Below are 19,682 nucleotides of genomic sequence, written 5' to 3'. Positions count from 1 at the left end.
GCTATAACGTTTTCTTGTCGGAGTGTAACGTGGCTTGGTGTCAATCCTTCCTTAATACAAACTACTGTACTTAAAAAAAAAAAAAAAAAAGTAAAACTTTGGTCAGTAACCTGCGGTGCATATGAAATTAGTTGTCAAGAGTATAACGACGCCACATTAGGGCAATAAAAACTTGTATCTTGCTATTTGATACGGATCCCATAACTTCTGCATTATGTGCTTATTTTTTGACTTGTGCAGCTTTCAAACTACTTATACTGTAGATATAACAACGAAAACAAATTAACAGACCATAAGGGGATTAATTACTGATGCAAACGGTGCCGCAAAGCGGCCAGTTTGAAAAAATAATTCATTAGATTCATGGGTAGACATAGCTGAGACCATTTTTCGTAGACTAGTTAGAATCACAGTCAGGTCACTGGAATTTTAGACGGTTACACGATGCTTGAATTAAGTGATATGCAGAGTAAGTATTATTTCAAAAAATATTTCGACAAATGACGGTCGTTGGTGTAAAACTTTCGTATATCCTAATGGTTACCAAAATGCTTAGATTCGCCAATACTTAAATTTACGTTTGAATTTTTTTTTTTTTTTTTTTTGTGGCGATTTTCGATAAATAATACGTACTTGGTGACTGTGAATTGTCAAATAGAACGTATTGTGAAGGCCACCCAGATTCGTTCAACTTTGATGGACTTCGCGGGGGGATAAGGACCCTAAGCCCCCCTCCCCCAAAAAGCCATTTTGTTTAATATAAAATTTTGCTGTGACGTATTGACGCCCAGGAAAGCTACCAATGTGGAACATAGCTTAATATTTCTTGGGTACACCACAGTTATCACCTTCACCGTTATTACTTCTCAACCCGCTGATCTTTGTAGAGAATTAGAATAGAAACTTCTCAATATTATATTTGTTCACATTAAGAGTAAAATTACAAAAGATATATTGGTATTGGCAAAATAATGCAAGGAAGCAAAGCTTGTTTAGTATATCTTTAAATAAAATCTAGGCATTTCTATGTCATTGTGTCCCCTCCCCTTTTATGTTGGGTTGATAGTCCATGAGCAGCAGAAAAGATTGAACTGCTATGACAGCTGTCAAATGGTATGCATCTTATAGGATGACTTGAGAGGCTTATGTATTTTTATTTCTCTTTAACCTTCCTTGCACCATATTATTATTATTAGACATATGGTACAAGGAAGCCTGAGGCTTATGCTGCATCAGCCAAAAAAAAATTCCCGAGCTACCCAGAGAGAGGAGTAGAAAGGAATCGCCAAGAAAGAGAAGAATGATGATATCCAGCTCAGGGCCTTGGGTTTGCCAAGCCCATACTCACCAGATGTGAGCCTGGGGTTAAATATGAAATCTGAAAGATTAAAGCTTTTTTTTTTTTTTTTTTTTATACCCTCCTGTTATTCTGCTGAATTTGGGATTGCCTTTCCAAGTAGCTTTTCTACTAGTTATCTCCAAATGTGTTTTTTTAAATGAAAACTCTGAATATGAAAGGTATTCAAACAAACCCCAGGGGCTCACATCTGGTGAGTATAGGCTTGGCACACTTAAGGTCCTGAGCTGGATATCATTATTCTTCTCTTTCTTGGTGATTCCCTTCTACTTTTGACTCTCCCTCAGGGTAACTCAGGTATTTTTTTTTTTTTTTGGCTGGTGCAACATAAGCTTCAGGCTTCCTTGCACCATGTGGCTGGTAATAATAATGTAGTGGTAAAATATCATACTGCCAGGTATCACTGCAGGAGGGGTTAAATTTACAGTTTTGCTCTGGTACCATGCATGATTTGGAGGTTGAGTAAATAAAGATATTAGGCTAGAATTTTTGTAGATTGCAATTTTCAGGAAATACACATAAAGGAAGGTTGTTCTGATGAACAGAAGTAGAAGGGATAAATGAGGGAGACTTAAGTTTTGTGATTTTGGAGTTGTATAGTGAACGAATGATAATTGATGTATCATATTATTCAGATTAAGAGAGCAGTAGAATTACAGTTCACAAGAACAGTGCCCATTGCACTGTTCTGTACACAATTTTGCATGCTTTTCTATATCTATAGAAAAGACAGCATAAACTGAATGTCTGAGAGACTTCATAAGAAACAGAGTATTTGCATAACCACCCATTGTCTTTACCATTTCCATCTGCCTGCACATAACAGCTTGACTCCCACTGGACAGATTTTCATGAAATTTTATATTTGGTTGATATAGAAAAATTTGTCACATGCCATCCCAAATTTCATTAAATTTGACAAATAGAAATCTGACAGTTATTTATTTTTTCCATACGATTCGTATGTTAAAAAGAAATTCATGTATTTAGGGCTTGACAGATTATTCAAAACCCTACTCGCCACACAAAAAAGTATTTTTTTGTTTTTAATGGCATAAAGTACTAATTAGAATAAGAACAGTAATACCAAACAATGTGATTCATGTAACTCCAACCATGCACCACCAGAGACCAAGATGGCATATCTGTTATCATGGCGGCAGTTATCATTGTTCATCCTTCTTTGACTATTGATGCAGTCTCAAAAGCTTTGTGAATGTTAGAATAATTTTTTTATTAATGTTAATAAAACCATTCTATTTTGTCTAGTCTGTAGCTACTCACCAGCTGGTAATATCTGCTCACCATAGGCGAGCATATTGAGCCCTTTTGTTGAACCCTGTATATATTATAGTTTTAATGCAGTATTGTTAGCTTTAAACAGACCTTGCATGCTTCGTGTATATTGTTATATAAGACTCGTGAATGTGACGTCACTCTTGAAGAGATACATATATAGAAAGGAGACTTCAGAGGTAAAATAAAAAGTATAATGGGGAAGAATAATAAATGTTATACATTTGTAATTAACTGAAGACTAAGTTTTGAAAATGTCAAACTATGGAGTTTTATTAAGTGTTCTATAAAGTTATAAACTCGGTAGTTAATCGATAAGAAGATAACATTATTTGTTTAACTTCAGTTGATCATAGAAAATAAAAAAAAAAATTCAATTAATTTTAAGGAAAAATAAAATGCACTTGAAATGTAATGAACTGCTTACATTATCTAACTTGTAATGGAAGTAAGTTATTGGATGTGCAGATATTACTTAATAAGAAAAAGTTCAATCAACATCACATTTTCAGCATGTTTTCTTGGTCCCTGCAAAGCTTTTAAGAGCAATCATAGCCCCTGTGCACTGCCTCACCTTGCCCCAACCAAACAAATTTATTCATATAAATCAGTGTTTCCCAAACTGTGGTCAGCAGACCCCTGGTAGTCTGTAGACCAGTTGCATGGGGTCTGTGAAATGGTGGTCGACCATATATATGCATATGTAATGTATAGGGGTCTGCAAATTTTTTTTTATTTTTGAAGGGGTCCGTAGATCTCAGTAGTTTGGGAACCACTGATATAAATGAAAATATATTTCACTCTAGAACAAAACGTCGGTTTGAGGCCAGATTTTCAAGTTTTCTCTCTTGTCGCTTACTGAGGGTTGATGGTAGATAGCTCTCTGTCTTCTAACTTCTCCACTAATGCTGGTGTCCCCCAAGGTTCAGTTCTTTCCCCCACTCTCTTCCTCTTGTATATTAATGACCTTCTTCCATTGACTGGAAATCCTATCCATAGTTTTGCTGATGATAGCACATTGCATTCCACTTTCCAGTTCGAGAAACCTTACCTTGCTCAATCAGTTTCAACTTCTCAAATATCCGCTACCAATTCCTTAAATGCCAATCTCCAGGTAATTCTCCAGTGGGGCAAAGACAACTTAGTTGATTTCAGTCCTTCTAAAACTCAGTCTTGTCTTATATCTCGCAAAAAGGATTCTTCTGCTTCTATGCTTATTTTTGGTGACACTGATTTCTAGGCAAGTTGATATATCTCTTTTGGGGATTACCCTGACTTCTAATCTCTCTTTGCACAAGTATATTACAAATATTGCTTCCTCTGCATCTAAAAAACTTGGTTTTCTCCTTTGCTCTTGGCATTACTTTTCTTCCAAACAGCTGTTCACTCTGTGCAAATCGCAAATCTGCCCTACCATGGAATATTGTTCCCGCATCTGGGGTGGTGCTCCCAAAACCTCTCTCAGGCTTCTAGATTCCATTCAGAAGAGGGCAGTTAGGTTAATTAATGACTCCTCTCTAACAGAGTCTCTCCACTCGCTGTCTCAAAGATGTACTGTTTCTACTGCATGCCTTTTCTACAAATACTTCCATGGGCACTGTTCTTCTGAATTGGCTTCTATAATTTCCACTCTCTCTTTCAAAACAGTCCAAACACATGCGCCACCAGCCAACATCCATTTACTGTCCAACTTCAAACTCATAGAACCAACTTTTCATCTTCCTCATTTATTCATTCAGCTTCTGTTTTCTGGAACAACCTTCCTTCGTTGTCTTTCCTGAAAATTACAGTCTACAGAAGTTCAAGTCTAATGTCAACAAATATCTTCTTTCGTCTTCTTAACCTCCAACCCAATCACGCTACTAAGTACTATACGTTCTAATACCTCTCGTTTGGAGTTTTCATTAAAAAAAAAAAATTTTCAAACTTGTAAAAATTTCAGGTCCAGTTATGAGTTCACAGTTCTCCTCCCCCTACAAAAATATGCATAAATGAAAGTATGTTTTCACATTAATTGACAGGAAAAATGTAGATTGCTACCAAATTTTGAACATATATTCTGTTGACTCTGAGATGAAGAGATGAATGCAAGTTCAATTCCGATTTCCTAGCATTCCCTTCCCATTTCCTTGCAGAAACTTTGAACAAGAGCTCTGATCCATTTCACTGCTTACTTAGAATATTTTAGGAATCTTTGTAAAAACTTTTCATGTCGGTATATTGACTTGCTTTGTTGTAAGTCATTATTACTACTGTATTTGCTAATGCACCTGAAATTTAACACACTTCATACATTAACTAACTTGTTAATTAAATTCTTTTTTTGAGTAATTCAGGAGTGCACTATTTATGTTGTTCTTCTGCCAAGAGAGAAAGATTAGAAGACACATTAATCGTCAATTGAAATATATAATTTCATCTAGAAATCTGGGTTTAGTGAAGATGATCACAGGAACTGTGGGCCCTTTTTTATTGTTATTATTAGTAGTAGTACTGGCAAAGGAGCAAGCTTATATAGCATCACCGAAAACAAAAAAAAAAAAAAAAACTACCCTCCTCATCTGTCCCTCTAATAATATATTTAATTGTTCCTTAAATTTATTCAAACTATTCGCTTCCATAACATCAGTTGGTAGTTTTTGTTCTAACAGTCAGTTACTCACTGGCTGAAAATAAATTTTTGCATATTTATCCTGCAGTCATCCTTTTTCAGTTTGTCCATGTGTGTGTGTGTTTTCGGAGAAAAAGTTAGAATACCACCACCATCTTTAAGTTTACTCAAAACATTTAAAGCCTTAAACAGCGAGGAGATCTTCAATCAGGTCTCCTAGCAGTTGCCTAGTTTCCAAACAGCGAAATGTGCAGAACTGAAATCTTTTGTTATAAGAGTACCTCTTTCTGTGCTTGACTAATCTGATTGCTCTTTTCTGCACCTGTTTTAAGAGAGCCACATCTTTCTTAAAATGAGACTTCAAGATGTGGCTTAACCATTGTCCTATGCAATGGAATAATCTCCTTTTTGTCCTTGCTGGCGGTATTCCTGTGTATCATTGACAGAACCCCCATTAGCTATTCTAGCAGCCTGTTTGTGCTGCTTGGAGAACATCATGTCAGACTGTACAATTGCCCATAAATCTCTTTCATTCTCCACCACTTTGGGTGTGGTATCACTTAATTTATATGTAATTCTGGGATTACTCCTGCTCATATGCAGTAAATTGCATTTACCAATGTTAAACCTCAGTTGCTACTTCTCGACCTATCTGCCCAGATATTCTAGGTCTTGCAATAGTAGTATGTCTTGATTTGTGGCGTTAACTTTCCAACTTTTTATCATATGCAAACTTAGACAATAAGTTTTATTTGCTTAGTCAGTATCATTAATGAATATCATAAATAGTAAGGGGGCCCCAGCACTGAACTTTGAGGAACTCGCTAATAATATTAGTCCAAGAAGAGCAGTGCCCACTTATAACCTACCATCTGTTTTCTTCCACTCGATCATCAGTAATGTGCTCCTAATGCTACACTGGTTCATGTGGAATGGTGTCAAAAGCTTTAATGAAATTTAAATATATGATTTCAAAGTTGTTTGCAACCAGTTCCTTGTTACCATGTCATAGTAGCTAATCAGATTGGTCAGGCAGGATTCCTCTCCCCTTTACAAACCCATCCTGTGATTTCCATTTAATTCTATTCCTGTTAAGATGATACAATGCAGTATTTCTTTAAACTCTTACTCCATTATTTTCCCTGGAACATAAGTCAAGCTTAAAGTCTATAATTGCCCATGTTACTCTTTCAAATCCTTTGTGAATAGGAAGCCCATTTGCAAAAATCTGATCAATAGGAACTGCCTCGGAATCCAAGGCCCTTTGTCATGGGCACGTGTATGTGGTGAATCTACAGATTAGCATCACTGGGAACCATTGCCTACACCTTCACTAACATAGGACAAAGCCAAGAACGTGAGCAGGGGAGATGGAGACAGAATAGTTGAGAGACAATATGAAGCAGTCTAACAAAATCCCTATGGCGCCTCCGTAGCCAGGTAGGCAGGAGCAGCAGTGCATAGCACACGCTTCATGATTAGACCGAGGTTCAAACCTGTGACCACCAAATACGGAGCATGCGGAAAGGTCAGGGAATGACCATCGCATATCCCCGGAGCAATATGGCCTTAGTTGCTAATGCTTCTAAAAACCAAAAATAACATAACATACAAAATCCCTAGTAGGATTACAGATACTTCTGACTGTGTCTTTCTGTTCGAGTTATTGGTTCTAGGTTACCATTACTAGAATCCTGCATGTCTGTCTTGTGCTGCAGTCCCTGGACTTGCTGGAAAGAGGTAGCCTGGTGGTTAAGGTGGTTAATATGCCACTTCGGTCCCTGCTTCTACCAAGACAAGTGGTCCTATGTCAGCCCATTCAGGGTCAATCAGCTAAAAAGTCTGCTTGATTGCTAGGGGAGGCGCCTCCGTAGCCAGGTGGGAAGCAGCAGCAGTGCGTAGCACATGCTTCTTGATTAGACTGGGGTTCGAGCCCGTCACCACCAAATATGGAGGATGTGGAAAGGTCATGGAATGACCACAGCATATCCCGGAGCAATATGGCCTTAGTTGCTAATGCTCCTAAAAACCAAATAACAAACAAACAACAGCTTGCTAGGGTCAGCTGTACTCTAGCAAGTTTCCTTTCCTTTGGTCCTGGACAGGGTGTGAAGACCTGTTGAATGTACGAGTATGGTATATTCTGCCAAAATGCTTTCAGATAAAATTTATGTTTAACAGAAACCTATTGATGATCTAACTACCTACATAACCAATCAGATTCTGACTGCCACTAATGCTTCCATTCCAAATTTCTGCAAGTATCCCACCACTAGTAACTTAATTGCTTATAAAAGATTGAAAGCTAAAGCAAGACAAATTAGACAGAAAGAGAAATGCAATTTGTGGATTGCTTTAGCCTCAACCATGACAAAAGACACTGGCACATGACTCATCTGGAGAAGGATATGGCCCGAAATGGCAAATTTGTTTGTCTGCTCTCTGCCGATACTTCGCTGGAAAGGGAAAGATGTGTCTAGTCCTGAAGAAGTTGCTAATGCACTAGAAGAATCGTTTGCCATAAATTCTGCTTTTGCCTCCTTGCAGAACTGTATAAAATCAACTTCTTCATGCACTGCTCCTTCCCATACAACCAACCCTTTACATTAATAGAACATTTTAAAGAATCATTAAATAGATCTTCCAACAGTGCTGCAGGCCCAAATGGTGTTCATTACATTATGATGACGCATTGAAGAGGCCTTTTCTACCCTGTTGATTTTCTACAATCAGATATTCTCTGAAAATGTCTATCCTTCTTGCTAATGCCATTCTTTCATTATTGCCTTACCTAAACCAGGCAAAGATCCTTCCCTGATTCAAAATTATAGGCCAATATCTCTCACCAGCTGCATGGGTAAAAATTTTGAAAGGATGGTTTAAACAAGGCTCACTTGGTTCCTGCAGTCACAGACTCTCCTGCCAGATCATTAGTGTAGCTTTCGGAAAAAATATCAATCCTAGATGTGCTCATCAAAGCCAAATCTCGTATCTGCAATGCCTTTGTCACGAAACAACATCTAGTCATGGTCAACTTAGACTTTGAAAAGGCATTTGACACTACTTGACATCATGGTATTATAATGGATCTTTACCATCTAGGACTAAGGGGAAAGTTGCTTGAAATAATTCACAATTTCTTGTGCCTGTGTTCATTTCAGGTCCGGTATAAAAACATACTGTCTGCATCTCACAGTCAGGAGGAAGACATTCTTAGTTCAACACTATTCTCAATTTGGGTTAGCAACATGACACGGGATTTCCCGAATACCATTCAAGCTTACATGTATGTGGACGACCTTACCATTTATACCAATTGACCTTACCATGTCAATTGAATTGTACTTTTTTAACTAAATAAATATAGCAACTGAATTTTTACAAACTTCATCCTAAATTTATTAATAAATTAATATAAGTTGACACGGGATAAGGAAGTCATGTAACATAACTCGGAGATAATATTCTATGCCGAAATACACATATATAATGTTATAACTGCATTGGGATATAAGTTTATTGTTATGTTTTGTATTGGAATTTTATTGAACTTGAATAGAAATCATGACTCAGACCAGAGCAGCAAAGCAAAAAGGCTCAATCTAATGGAAGGGCTGTGGCTCAGGGGAGTATGAGGGGGACGGTTGTCCTCTGAATCACAGTCCATTGAAATGTACTGCTTGTTTGGTGTTTGTGGAGCAATCAGGAATGGGACATGATATTGCCAAGGGTCTTTGTGTGTGCGCGTGATGTAAGGAGTGGAAGGAAATCCGGTGCCAACTCAGCATTGTTATGGGCTTATATAAGGGCTTGAAGGACAGGGTGGATGCCCTCGAAGGATTTAAATTCAGGGGCCCATCAAGCTCTTAGCTGCCCATATCAATGCCAGAGCTTGCACTTGAACATCACGCAACCCCAAGGCAGAATGCGCTGGTCCCAAAGTTGTTGTAGGTGACTCAATTGTTAGAGAAATGAGGAACATATTGTGTAAAAAGGATAGATGGAACAGGACTAGGGTATGTCTGCCAGGGGCAAAGGTTGATGACGTTGTAGAGCAGATATCATCTTTTAAGGGCACAAAGGGTGATATTGTTGTACACATTGGCACTAATGATATTAAGAGTAGGAGACCAGCGGAATTACTTAACAAGTACAAGTCAATGCTGAAAAAAAGCCATGACTTAGGGTTGAATTTGAAAGTGTCTGCAATTCTGCCAAGACACAATAGGAGAGAGTATATGACCAGAGCCTTGTCAATCAATTCGGCCCTGGGGATATTATGCAAGGCTCAAGGAGTAGAATTTTTTTCAGCTTCGTCTGTGCTTGTTAACAGAAGAGACTGCTTCTACAGGGATGGGATACACTTAAATAGAAAGGGTGCAAGAATATTTGTTGATGCTATCGAGGCAGAGTTAGATAGGTCGGAAAACTGCTAGCTTGGGGGATAAAAAAGGTAAAGTGCAGCTGTTATCAACCCACTGCATGATGGAAGCCTCCTCAACAATTCATGCTGAGCGAAATGGACCATAATCTGCCACGCTGGTCCATTGTGGGTTGGCAGATCGACCATATTCAGCAATCAGGGGCTTGAACCCCGGTCTACTCAAAGAGCGTGTGCTTGGGGGATACACAGTCTAATAGATTAACAGTAGTCACTGGCAGAGGTGAAAATGATTCTTGCACTGCTTCTATTGAAATGCAATTGAGCAACAGCCTGGAAAGCAAGGCACATGGGATTTCCAGGACTGCTGGGAGTCATAGTGGAACAAGTAAATGGGCTGTGTTAGGGTAACTAAGAGTAGAAATAGGTGCATGCACACCAATGCTAGGAGTATAGTTAATAAATTTGATGAGCTTGAAGTGCTAGTCAAGATATCAAAGGCAGATATTGTTGGGATATCAGAGACGTGGTGTCACGCAGACATAAGCAGTGCAGAATTGGAATTTGGAGAGTACAATGTGTACAGTAAGTATAGGAAGGGAGGAAGGGTTATGCTGTTAGTTAAGAAACACACAAAATCTAAGGAAATGCATCCAATTCATGTTGGTGGACAATGCAATGTTGAGGCTGTTTGGTGTGACATAAGCACTAGGAAAGGAAAAATGAGATTAGGTGTGTGTTATAGGCCTAATGAATCTGATGAGTATAATCAGCAATTGTGCAAAGAAATAGTGGGATAGTAAATCAGTGTCTTATAATGGGGGATTTTAATTTCCCAGATATTGACTGGAATTTGTGGGTTGGTCACTCACACACTAGCAAGGCTTTTGTGGATTTATTGGATGATTGTTTTCTACAGCAGCATGTTCGAGAGGCAACTGGAGGGAGTAATACCTTGATCTGATTATCAGTAGTGATTCTTCATGCATTAAGAATCTGCACATAAAGGAACCACTGGTGGCAGTGATCACAGTGTGCTGAAGTGGGATTTACTTAAAGAGATAATACCATCAAGGGTAAAGGGAAGGGTTTTTGCTTTTGAAAAGGTGACTACGGTGGTTTGAGACAGTATTTAAATTCTGTATAGTTGGACCAACAGCAAATTCAAAATGGAAAGCATTCAAAGAATTAATCTTGGAAGCTACTAGGCTTTTCTTGCCAACTAAGAAATATCGTTCAAGTTCTATATTCTATACATACAGAATATAGATATAAGCTGGTCTCTAACCAAGTCACAAAGGAGGTTAGGCAGGCGAAGGCAGATTACGAGAAATATTTGGCAAAGGATTCAAAGAAAAACAGCAAAGAGTTCTTTACTTATATAAACTCTAGAAGGAAGGGGATGAATCAGATTGGCCCACTTGATATCAATTGTTCAACTGTTGATGATCTTGCTCAGGTAGCTAACAAGCTAAATGAATATTTTGCATCTACATTCACACATGAGGAGTTATTCGGGGAGGGGAATGCCAAAGGTGTATTAAAATCTGGCAGTAAGCTAGATAATCTTGTAATAACTGAGAGTAAAGTGGAGGAGAAATTTTTAAAGTTAAACATAAGAAAGGCACCTGGGGTGGATGGGATCTATCCAATTATATTAAAGGAGGCAGCAAAGGAAGTAAGCAAACCCTTAGCCATAATTATGAGAGGTTCCTTGGACTCAGGGGAGGTACCCATGGACTGGAGTTGTGCAAATATGACCTCAATCCACAAAGGAGGATCAAAGGGAGACACTGGTAATTACAGATCTGTTAGTTTAACTTATGTTCCAGGGAAATTAATTGAGGAACTGGTTAAAGAAGCATTGCAGGATCATCTAGACAAGACTTCAGTTATAGCTTGGACACAGCATGGGTTTTTTAAGGGGAAGTCTTGTCTGACCGATTTGATTGAATACTATGATGTAGTCACAAAGAAACTGGATGCAAAGATAATTTTGATATTATATATTTGGATCTTAGAAAGGCCTTTGATACTGTTGCACATGGAAGACTGCTGCACAAATTGGATCAGTGTGGTATTGGAGATAAATTGCTGCTATGGATAAAGGGATGGTTGAGTGGGAGAAGACACAGAGTGGTAATCAATGGACACTGCTCATCGTGGATTAATGTTATTAGAAGTCCCTCAGGGTTCAGCGTTGGGTCCATTGTTGTTTTCTGTATTTATAAATGATATTTATGATGGTATATCAGGCTTAATGTTCAAGTTTGCAGACGATACAAAGTTTGGCAGGGTTGTTAATGACACTAATGACAGTACAGTGCTGCAACAGGATCTAGAAAAGTTGAGCAGATGGGCTGAGAGGTGGTAAATGAAGTTTAACGTTGACAAATGTAAAGTACTACATATGGGAAGCAGTAACCCCAGAGTAACGTATCAACTCTGTGGTACTACACTGACAGTGGTAGAGAATGAAAAGGACCTGGGGGTAATTGTGCAGGCAGATATGAAGTTTTTTGAGCAGTGCAGATGGTCTGCAAGAGTAGCTCATGGTGTCTTGTCAATGATATACAGAAATTTTTCTAGCAGGGATAAGTAGGTGATTATCCCCTTGTATAAGGCAATGGTCAGGCCACACCTTGTGTACTGTATACAGGTCTGGAGGCCTCATTTTAAGAAGGATGTAGAGCTGTTGGAACAAGTACAGAGAAGGGCAACAAGATTAGTGAATAGAACAAAGGCTTAAGTTTTGCAAATTACAATGTTTGGAGACTAGGCATCTGCGAGGTGATTTGATTGAGGCATATAAAGCGTCGAATGGTTTGAGCATGCTCAATGCTGATGGGATACTTCCTCTTGTTCAGAATAATTGCCTGAGAGAGCATAAATTCAAATTGAGGAAAGATGGTTGTAGGATAGATGTGCGGAAGTTTGCCTTTAGCCAGCGGGTGGGTGGTTGATTGCTGGAACAAACTTCTATCTGTCGTTGTAGAAGGCGATAGCTTAAATAGATTTAGGAAGAACTTGGCAAACATTTGGAGCGAGTGGATGGGTGAAATAAGGGGGGGGGGTTGGTTTTTTTTTGGCTGATGCTATATAAGCTTGCTTTCTTGCATCATGTGCCTTTGCTAATGCTAGTTTCCTGTCAGTCCAAAAGTACGAAGACACCATCAAATGACAGCTCCAACTAGCCATAACCAAAATAGAATCCTGGACACTTGGAATGGTTATCGACTTTCAGAAAAGACATGCACTGTCACTCACTTCTGCAAGCTACTGACTCTCCATCCTCGTCCTGAACTAGAAATAAACAAAAACTCCAATCCTACTTGTTAGTACCATTAGATTTCTTGGACTGATATTATACAGCAAGCTAAACTTCCAAGCTCACATTAGTCATTTAAGGACTACTTGTCTAAAGCATTTGAATATACAGGCAATCCCTGTGTAACAAGGTACTTCTACAATTTACTACAAGGTACTTCTACAACACAGTTTCGCTCTAACATGATTCATAAATTGTGGAAATCCTCGCACAACACAGTAGTTATATAACATGGTTAGAGAATTGCGGCAAGCCTTGTATAACATGGTATTTTTGAGCTTTTTTGCGGGGGGAACTGTGCTAATTGGATGTAATTTTTCGAAATTATGTTGGATGTAATTTTTTGAAATTTACATTCTTTTTTGTGAATTCCCTTTGTTGACTCGCTAGTCATTATGCAAAAAACATTATTTGGGAATCCCCATATTTTATTTTGTTGTGAAATCCCAATGTTAGGTTCTGTGCTCTTGTGCTTGTCTGAGATCATAAAAAATTGTGACTTTGAAGCATTTCGTAACTTCGTAAGTTTTTGTAAGGTTATTTTGGTTTTTATTTGATTGTTTATAAATTTTTCTAGGTAAGTATTACCAAACTTTGTTCTTAAGAACCATATTGGAATAATTTCTTTGTTGTGAATTTAATTCACAACACTTCCTAATTAGGAAGGACTTCCTAATTCATTTCACAAATATACGTGGTCTTAATTCGTAGCCGAGTGGGCAGGAGCGGGAGTGCAGTAGCACACGCTCTTTGAGTAGACCGGGGTTCAAGACCCTGACTGCTGAATACGGTCGATCTGCCAATCCGCACTGGACCAGCGTGGCAGATTATGGTCCATTTCCCTCAGCATGAATTGTTGAGGAGGCTTCCACCCTGCAGTGGGTTGATAATGGCTGCACTTTACTTTTTTTAATTCCAGTCTCAACGATGTCCATTTCCACTTGCAGTCTTCCAAACCCCATGTACTTTTTCTGACTGAATCTCAGTTATCAGTTGATTCAACTACTTCTCATCTCAGATGTCCAAATTATTTGCTGTATGATTCCTTTCGCCTCAAAGGTGGTACTTGTGCATATGTCCGTTCTGATATTCCCTGTCAGAGACTTGGCAATTTGGAATCTCCTCTCTTTGATCTTCTCTGGCTTAAAATCTCTCTACCTCATTGTATCAAATTCATCTGTTGTCTCTACCGTTCTCCTAACTCCACCAATCACTTGGAGCTCTTTGACTTCCTCTCTTTGCAACTTGACTTTCTCCAGTCTAACTTTCCTAACAGTGAGGTAATTTTCCTTGGTGATTTTAATGTTCACAACTCCAGCTGGCTTCCATTTTCTAGTCACACCGACCCAGCAGGTCAAGAAGCTGAGGCTTTTGCAATTACTAATGACCTAGCACAGATTGTTCATTTACCTACAAGAATACCGGACAATCCTAATCATACAGCCAATACGCTTGATCTTTTTCTCACAAACAACCCTTCTAAGTACAAGGTCGAAGTGAGAGGTCCTTTACGCACTTCAGATCACAACTAGGTGATTGTCTCTTCCCCAATGGAACCTTTATCTCATGGCTATTCCCAACCTCGTATTGTTTGGCATTACAAGAATGCAAAATGGGATGACCTGCGAGACTTCTTTTCTTCTTTTCCTTGGTCTGATTACTGTTTCAAAACTTCTGATGTCAACGTTTGCTCAGATCATGTCAGTGAAATTATTCTTGCAGGAATGGAATCCTTTATCCCACACTCCACTTTAAAATCTCGTCCTTTATCTAAACCTTGGTTTTCCAATAAATGTGCTAAGGCTGTCCAAGAGAAGAATGTTGCATATCGTAATTGGCTTGTTTCTAATTCTTCAGTTTCATTTTCTGCCTACACCAAAGCTCGCAACAATTGTAAAGCAGTTATTAATCAGTCCAAACTAGAGTTTCAACAGGCTAAGAGTAGAAAACTTGCTTCTTGCCCTAATGGTAGCCGAGCATTCTGGTCTCTTGCCAAAGCTATTGGCCGCAACTTTTGCCCATCTCTGCTCCCGCCTCTATCCAAACCTGATGGTTCTGTTGTCACTTCAGCCAAGGATAAAGCTGACCTGCTAGCATCCCATTTTTCTTCCAGCTCATGTATTAATGATCTTGGTAAAACACCTCCCACCATTCCTAACACGCTCCATTCAATGCCTCCTGTGGTCTTCCGTCAAAAGGATATCAGAAGGATTTTGATGAATCTTGATGCTAAGAAAGCTCCAGGTCCTGATGGTATTTCTCCACTTGTTCTCAAAACTTGTGCTCCTGAACTTACTCCTATTCTTTGCCGCCTTTTTTCACTTTCTTATTCCAAAGGTGTTTTTCCTTCTGCTTGGAAATTTGCTCATATCCAGCCAGTTCCTAAAAAGAGTGACAAATCCCTCCCATCCAATTATCGTCCCATTGCAATTACTTCTACTCTTTCTAAAGTAATGTAGAAATCAATTAACCGCCAACTCTTAAACTACCTAGAAACCTTCCGTCTGATCAACAATCGCCAGTATGGATTCCGTCAGTGTCGATCCACTGGTGATATCCTGGCGTATGTTACCCATTTATGGACTAATTCAATGGAAAGGTTCGGTGAAACACAAGTAGTTGCTCTTGACATCTCAAAGGCTTTTGATTGTGTTTGGCATAAAGGTCTTCTAAACAAGCTTCCATCTTATGGTTTGCCAACTGTTTTTAGTAATTGGTTATCCAGTTTTCTCTCTGATCGCTCACTGAGGGTGATGGTATATGGCTCTCTGTCTTCTAACTTCTCCACTAATGCCGGTGTCCCCCAAGGTTCAGTTCTTTCCCCCACTCTTTTCCTCTTGTATATCAATGACCTTCTTCCATTGACTGGAAATCCTATCCATAGTTTTGCCGATGATAGCACATTGCATTCAACTTTCCATTTTGAGAAACCTTGTCCTGCTCAATCAGCTTCAAGTTCTCGAAAATCTTCTGCCAATTCCTTAAATGCCGATCTTCAGGTAATTCTCCAGTGGGGCAAAGACAGCTTAGTTGATTTCAACCCTTCTAAAACTCAGTCTTGTCTTATATCTCGCAAAAAGGATTCTTCTGCTCCTATGCTTATCTTTAGTGACACTCCGATTTCTAGGCAAAATGATATATCTCTTTTGGGGATTACCCTGAATTCTAATCTCTCTTGGCACAAGCACATTACAAATATTGCTTCCTCTGCATCTAAAAAACTTGGTTTTCGCTTTCGGCGTTACTTTTCTTCCAAACAGCTGCCCATGGAATATTGTTCCCACATCTGGGGTGGTGCCCCCAAAACCTCTCTCAAGCTTCTTGATTCTATTCAGAAGAGGGCAGTTAGGTTAATTAATGATTCATCTCTAACAGAGTCTCTCCACTCGCTTTCTCATAGACATACTGTTTCTGCTGCATGCCTCTTCTACAGATACTTCCATGGGCACTGTTCTTCTGGGGCGCCTCCTTAGCCAGGTGGGAAGGAGCAGCAGTGCGTAGCACACGCTTCTTGATTAGACCGGGGTTCGAGCCCGTCACCACCAAATACGGAGGATGCGGAAAGGTCAGGGAATGACCACCGCATATCCCGGAGCAATATGGCCTTAGTTGCTAATGCTCCTAAAATCCAAAATAACAACAATAACAACTGTTCTTCTGAATTGGCTTCTATAATTCCCGCTCTCTCTTTCAAAACAGTCCGAACACGTGCCGCCATCAGCCAACATCCATTTACTGTCCAACTTCAAACCCACAGAACCAACTTTTCATCTTCCTCATTTATTCATTCAACTGCCGTTTTCTGGAACAACCTTCCTTCATACGTATTTCCTGAAAATTACAATCTACAGAAGTTCAAGTCCAATGTCAACAAATATCTTCTTTCGTCTTCTCAACCTCCAACCCAAGCACGGTACTAAGTACTATAGGTTCTAATACCTCTCGTGTTTGGGGTTCTCATAAAAAAAAAAAAAAAAAAATTCCAGCCCTAAATTATGCCTAAGGAAAGTAAAAAAGCACCACTCAAAAGAAACTTTTTTCTCTAGAATGAAAGATACAAATTTGGGATCATCTTAAAAAAAGGGGAAAAAAATGAAGCAACAATCCGGACCATAAAGAAAAATTAACAGAAAATTAGAACTGCTGTTGGTCCTGCAGCATCTTTCATTTCCACAAATAGGACAGCTCGTTCCAGAGCACCTATAATTGAGAAAATTGTAAAAGCACTCAGTATGTGGATTGACAATAGCAGTAAAAAACAGATCACATTAGATGTCAATATAATTAAACAAAAGGCACTCAAACTTTATAACCATTTAAAAGAAAATGGAGAATCTACTGTTAACCCAGAGTTTGTTGCCAATAAAGGTTGGTTCGAGTGATTTAAAAACCGCTTCTCGTTACATAATGTAAAAATTCAAGGGAAAAGTGTGTCAGCTGATAATGAAGCTGCCAAGAAGTATGCAAAGGGAATTTCAAAAAATTGTTGAAGAGCATGGATACACACCACATCAAGTTTTTAATGCTGATGAGACAGGTCTTTGGTGGAAAAAAAATGCTCAACAGAAAGTTTATTTCAAAAAAGAGAATATCACTAGGTTTTAAGGTCATCATGTACATATGAAAAAAATCTTTTCTTAATATCATTAGCAAAAGATTGTGTAATGCACAGGTGTAGCTAAGTTTTTGGTGCCCTTGGCAAATTCGTGGCTACACGCCTTTTTTCGATAATTGGTAAAATCATAATAAATAATGATAAGTACAGCTGGACCTCTATTTAAGGAAATTATTTATAGCTAAATTTTCTATTTTGTGAGTTTTTTTGAATTCCTCTTGGTAATTACATTTAAAATAGTTTCCGTAGAACAAAGGAAATATTATACGTAACGAATGGATTACAAGAGACTTAACTGTGTACACATTGTTCGTACCTCTGGCCTTCAAGCAATTTAGGCAATAGTGTGCCTCTTTATACTCCGGCATGACCACCAGGTCAGTGGAGTTCACAATAAATCAATCAATACAAATGTTAATTGTATTTAGCTGTCACAGGCTTGAACCCCGATCCACTCAAGGAGCGTGTGCTACTGCACTCGTGCTTATGACTACTTGGCTATGTCAGGCTTAGTGCTGTTTCTAAGCACGAATTAAGAGCTCAAGAGATTAGCATCTGCAACTTAGCGGTACCTGTAAAACCTATCCAACTACCTGTCCCACATACTGAGAAGTCCAGCCTGTCAACTACTTTCTATGTATGCATGGCCAGTCGGCAGATCAAGGCATTTTCCGTATTCAGACAATAGGCTCTGGTCAACCTTCTACTGTAAGCATCCTGTTAGAGATTTGGGAGAGAGTGGTTTTGCTCTACCCCCACAAGTGTGGTCATCTGTCGTTTCACGGAAATGAAATATCCACACTTTGCTGTAAATTTCCCATATTTACGTTAACATGGTCACGGTACTTGAATATCCGAGTGGCTCTGACATTTTGGACAGTTTCAAAAAAAAAAATTTTTATTTAAAACTAGTGACACTATTGATGACAAGAGGGAGAAAACGAGAGCAACGAAGATATTAAACCTTCTAAACATGAAATGTTGGCAACTTTGTTGAGGCCTTCAGTGTGAAGAAAATGTTCCTAACATACGTGTTTCAGTGCTAAAACAAATAAGAACGTTTTTTTAATGATTGATGTACACTAAAATCCAGTGTACAACAAAAGAAAGTGAAATGTTTTGCAAAATAATTCTTAAGTGTAATATTGTGTGCATCATGTATGTATGAAAAAAATCTTTTCATAATAGCATTAGTAGAGGCATATGATGCAAGAAAGCAAGCTTATATAGCATCAGCCACAAAAAAAAAAAAAAAAAAAAAGCCCTTCCCATTTCACCTATCCATTCACTCCAAATGTTTGCCTAGTTCTGCCTTGAACTTATTTAAGTTGCTGACCTCCACTACAACAGATGGAAGTTTGTTCCAACTATCAACCACCAGCTGGCTAAAGGCAAATTTCCGCACATATATTCTACATTTGTCTTTCCTCAATTTGAATTTATGTCCCCTCAGTGAGTAATCTGAGCAAGAGGAAGAATTCCTTTAGCATTGAGCTTGCTCAATCCATTCAAGGCCTTATACACTTCAATTAGCCAACCGGGCTAGCCAGGTGGGTAAAGTGCCTGCCTGGCAACCCAAAGGTCGCGGGTTTGAATCCCGCCTCGGGCTTGGATCAAAGTACTGCAAAAACCTTGGGAGGTGCATTATGGCCATAGAAGCTGATGCGCCAACAACTACAAAAAAAAAAAAAAAAAAACACTTCAATTAGATCACCTCTCAGGTGCGTAGTCTCCAGAAGTTGAAATGCAACATCATCTGTGAGTGCCATTTTGTCAGCTAGCTGTAGTGTCGAAATAGCCTAGCACAGAACTGATAGTAGCGCCCTTGGCACCACCCCAATGTCAAGGCATTCCTATGCTACTGGTGTAATGTTACTTATGTGCAGTAATGCATCAAGAGATTACATGATTAAACCTATGCTAGTTTATAGATTCTTATCCTCATGCAGTAAAAGGTGTTAATAAAAACACATTACCAGTATATTGAAAAGCAAATAAAATAGCTTGGGTAACTGCCCATTTATTTAAAGAATCGTTTCTAACTTGTTTTCTGCGAGCTGAGAAAAACTATTTAAAGCGGAAAAATATAGATTT

At 38.7% G+C, this 19,682-nt stretch overlaps 1 protein-coding gene across 1 annotated transcript in view; it reads left to right on the top strand.

The window, feature by feature from the left end:
* The first annotated feature begins 103 nt into the window (after positions 1–103).
* The window catches only part of LOC150077267 (vesicle transport protein GOT1B-like), an 82,637-nt gene continuing 63,058 nt past the window's right edge, over positions 104–19,682 (top strand). The window contains exon 1 of the mRNA XM_090386494.1: positions 104–469. Coding sequence (XP_090242620.1) covers positions 445–469 — 25 coding nt within the window. The 5' untranslated portion in view covers positions 104–444. The remainder of the gene's footprint in view (positions 470–19,682) is intronic.

This window comes from Mastigoproctus giganteus, chromosome 12 (genome assembly GCF_048544385.1).
Source record: "Mastigoproctus giganteus isolate SK-2022 chromosome 12, ASM4854438v1, whole genome shotgun sequence".
NCBI lineage: Eukaryota > Metazoa > Arthropoda > Arachnida > Uropygi > Thelyphonidae > Mastigoproctus > Mastigoproctus giganteus.
Note: the sequence above shows the minus strand (reverse complement) of the source record. Positions and strands in the feature narration are given on the sequence as shown.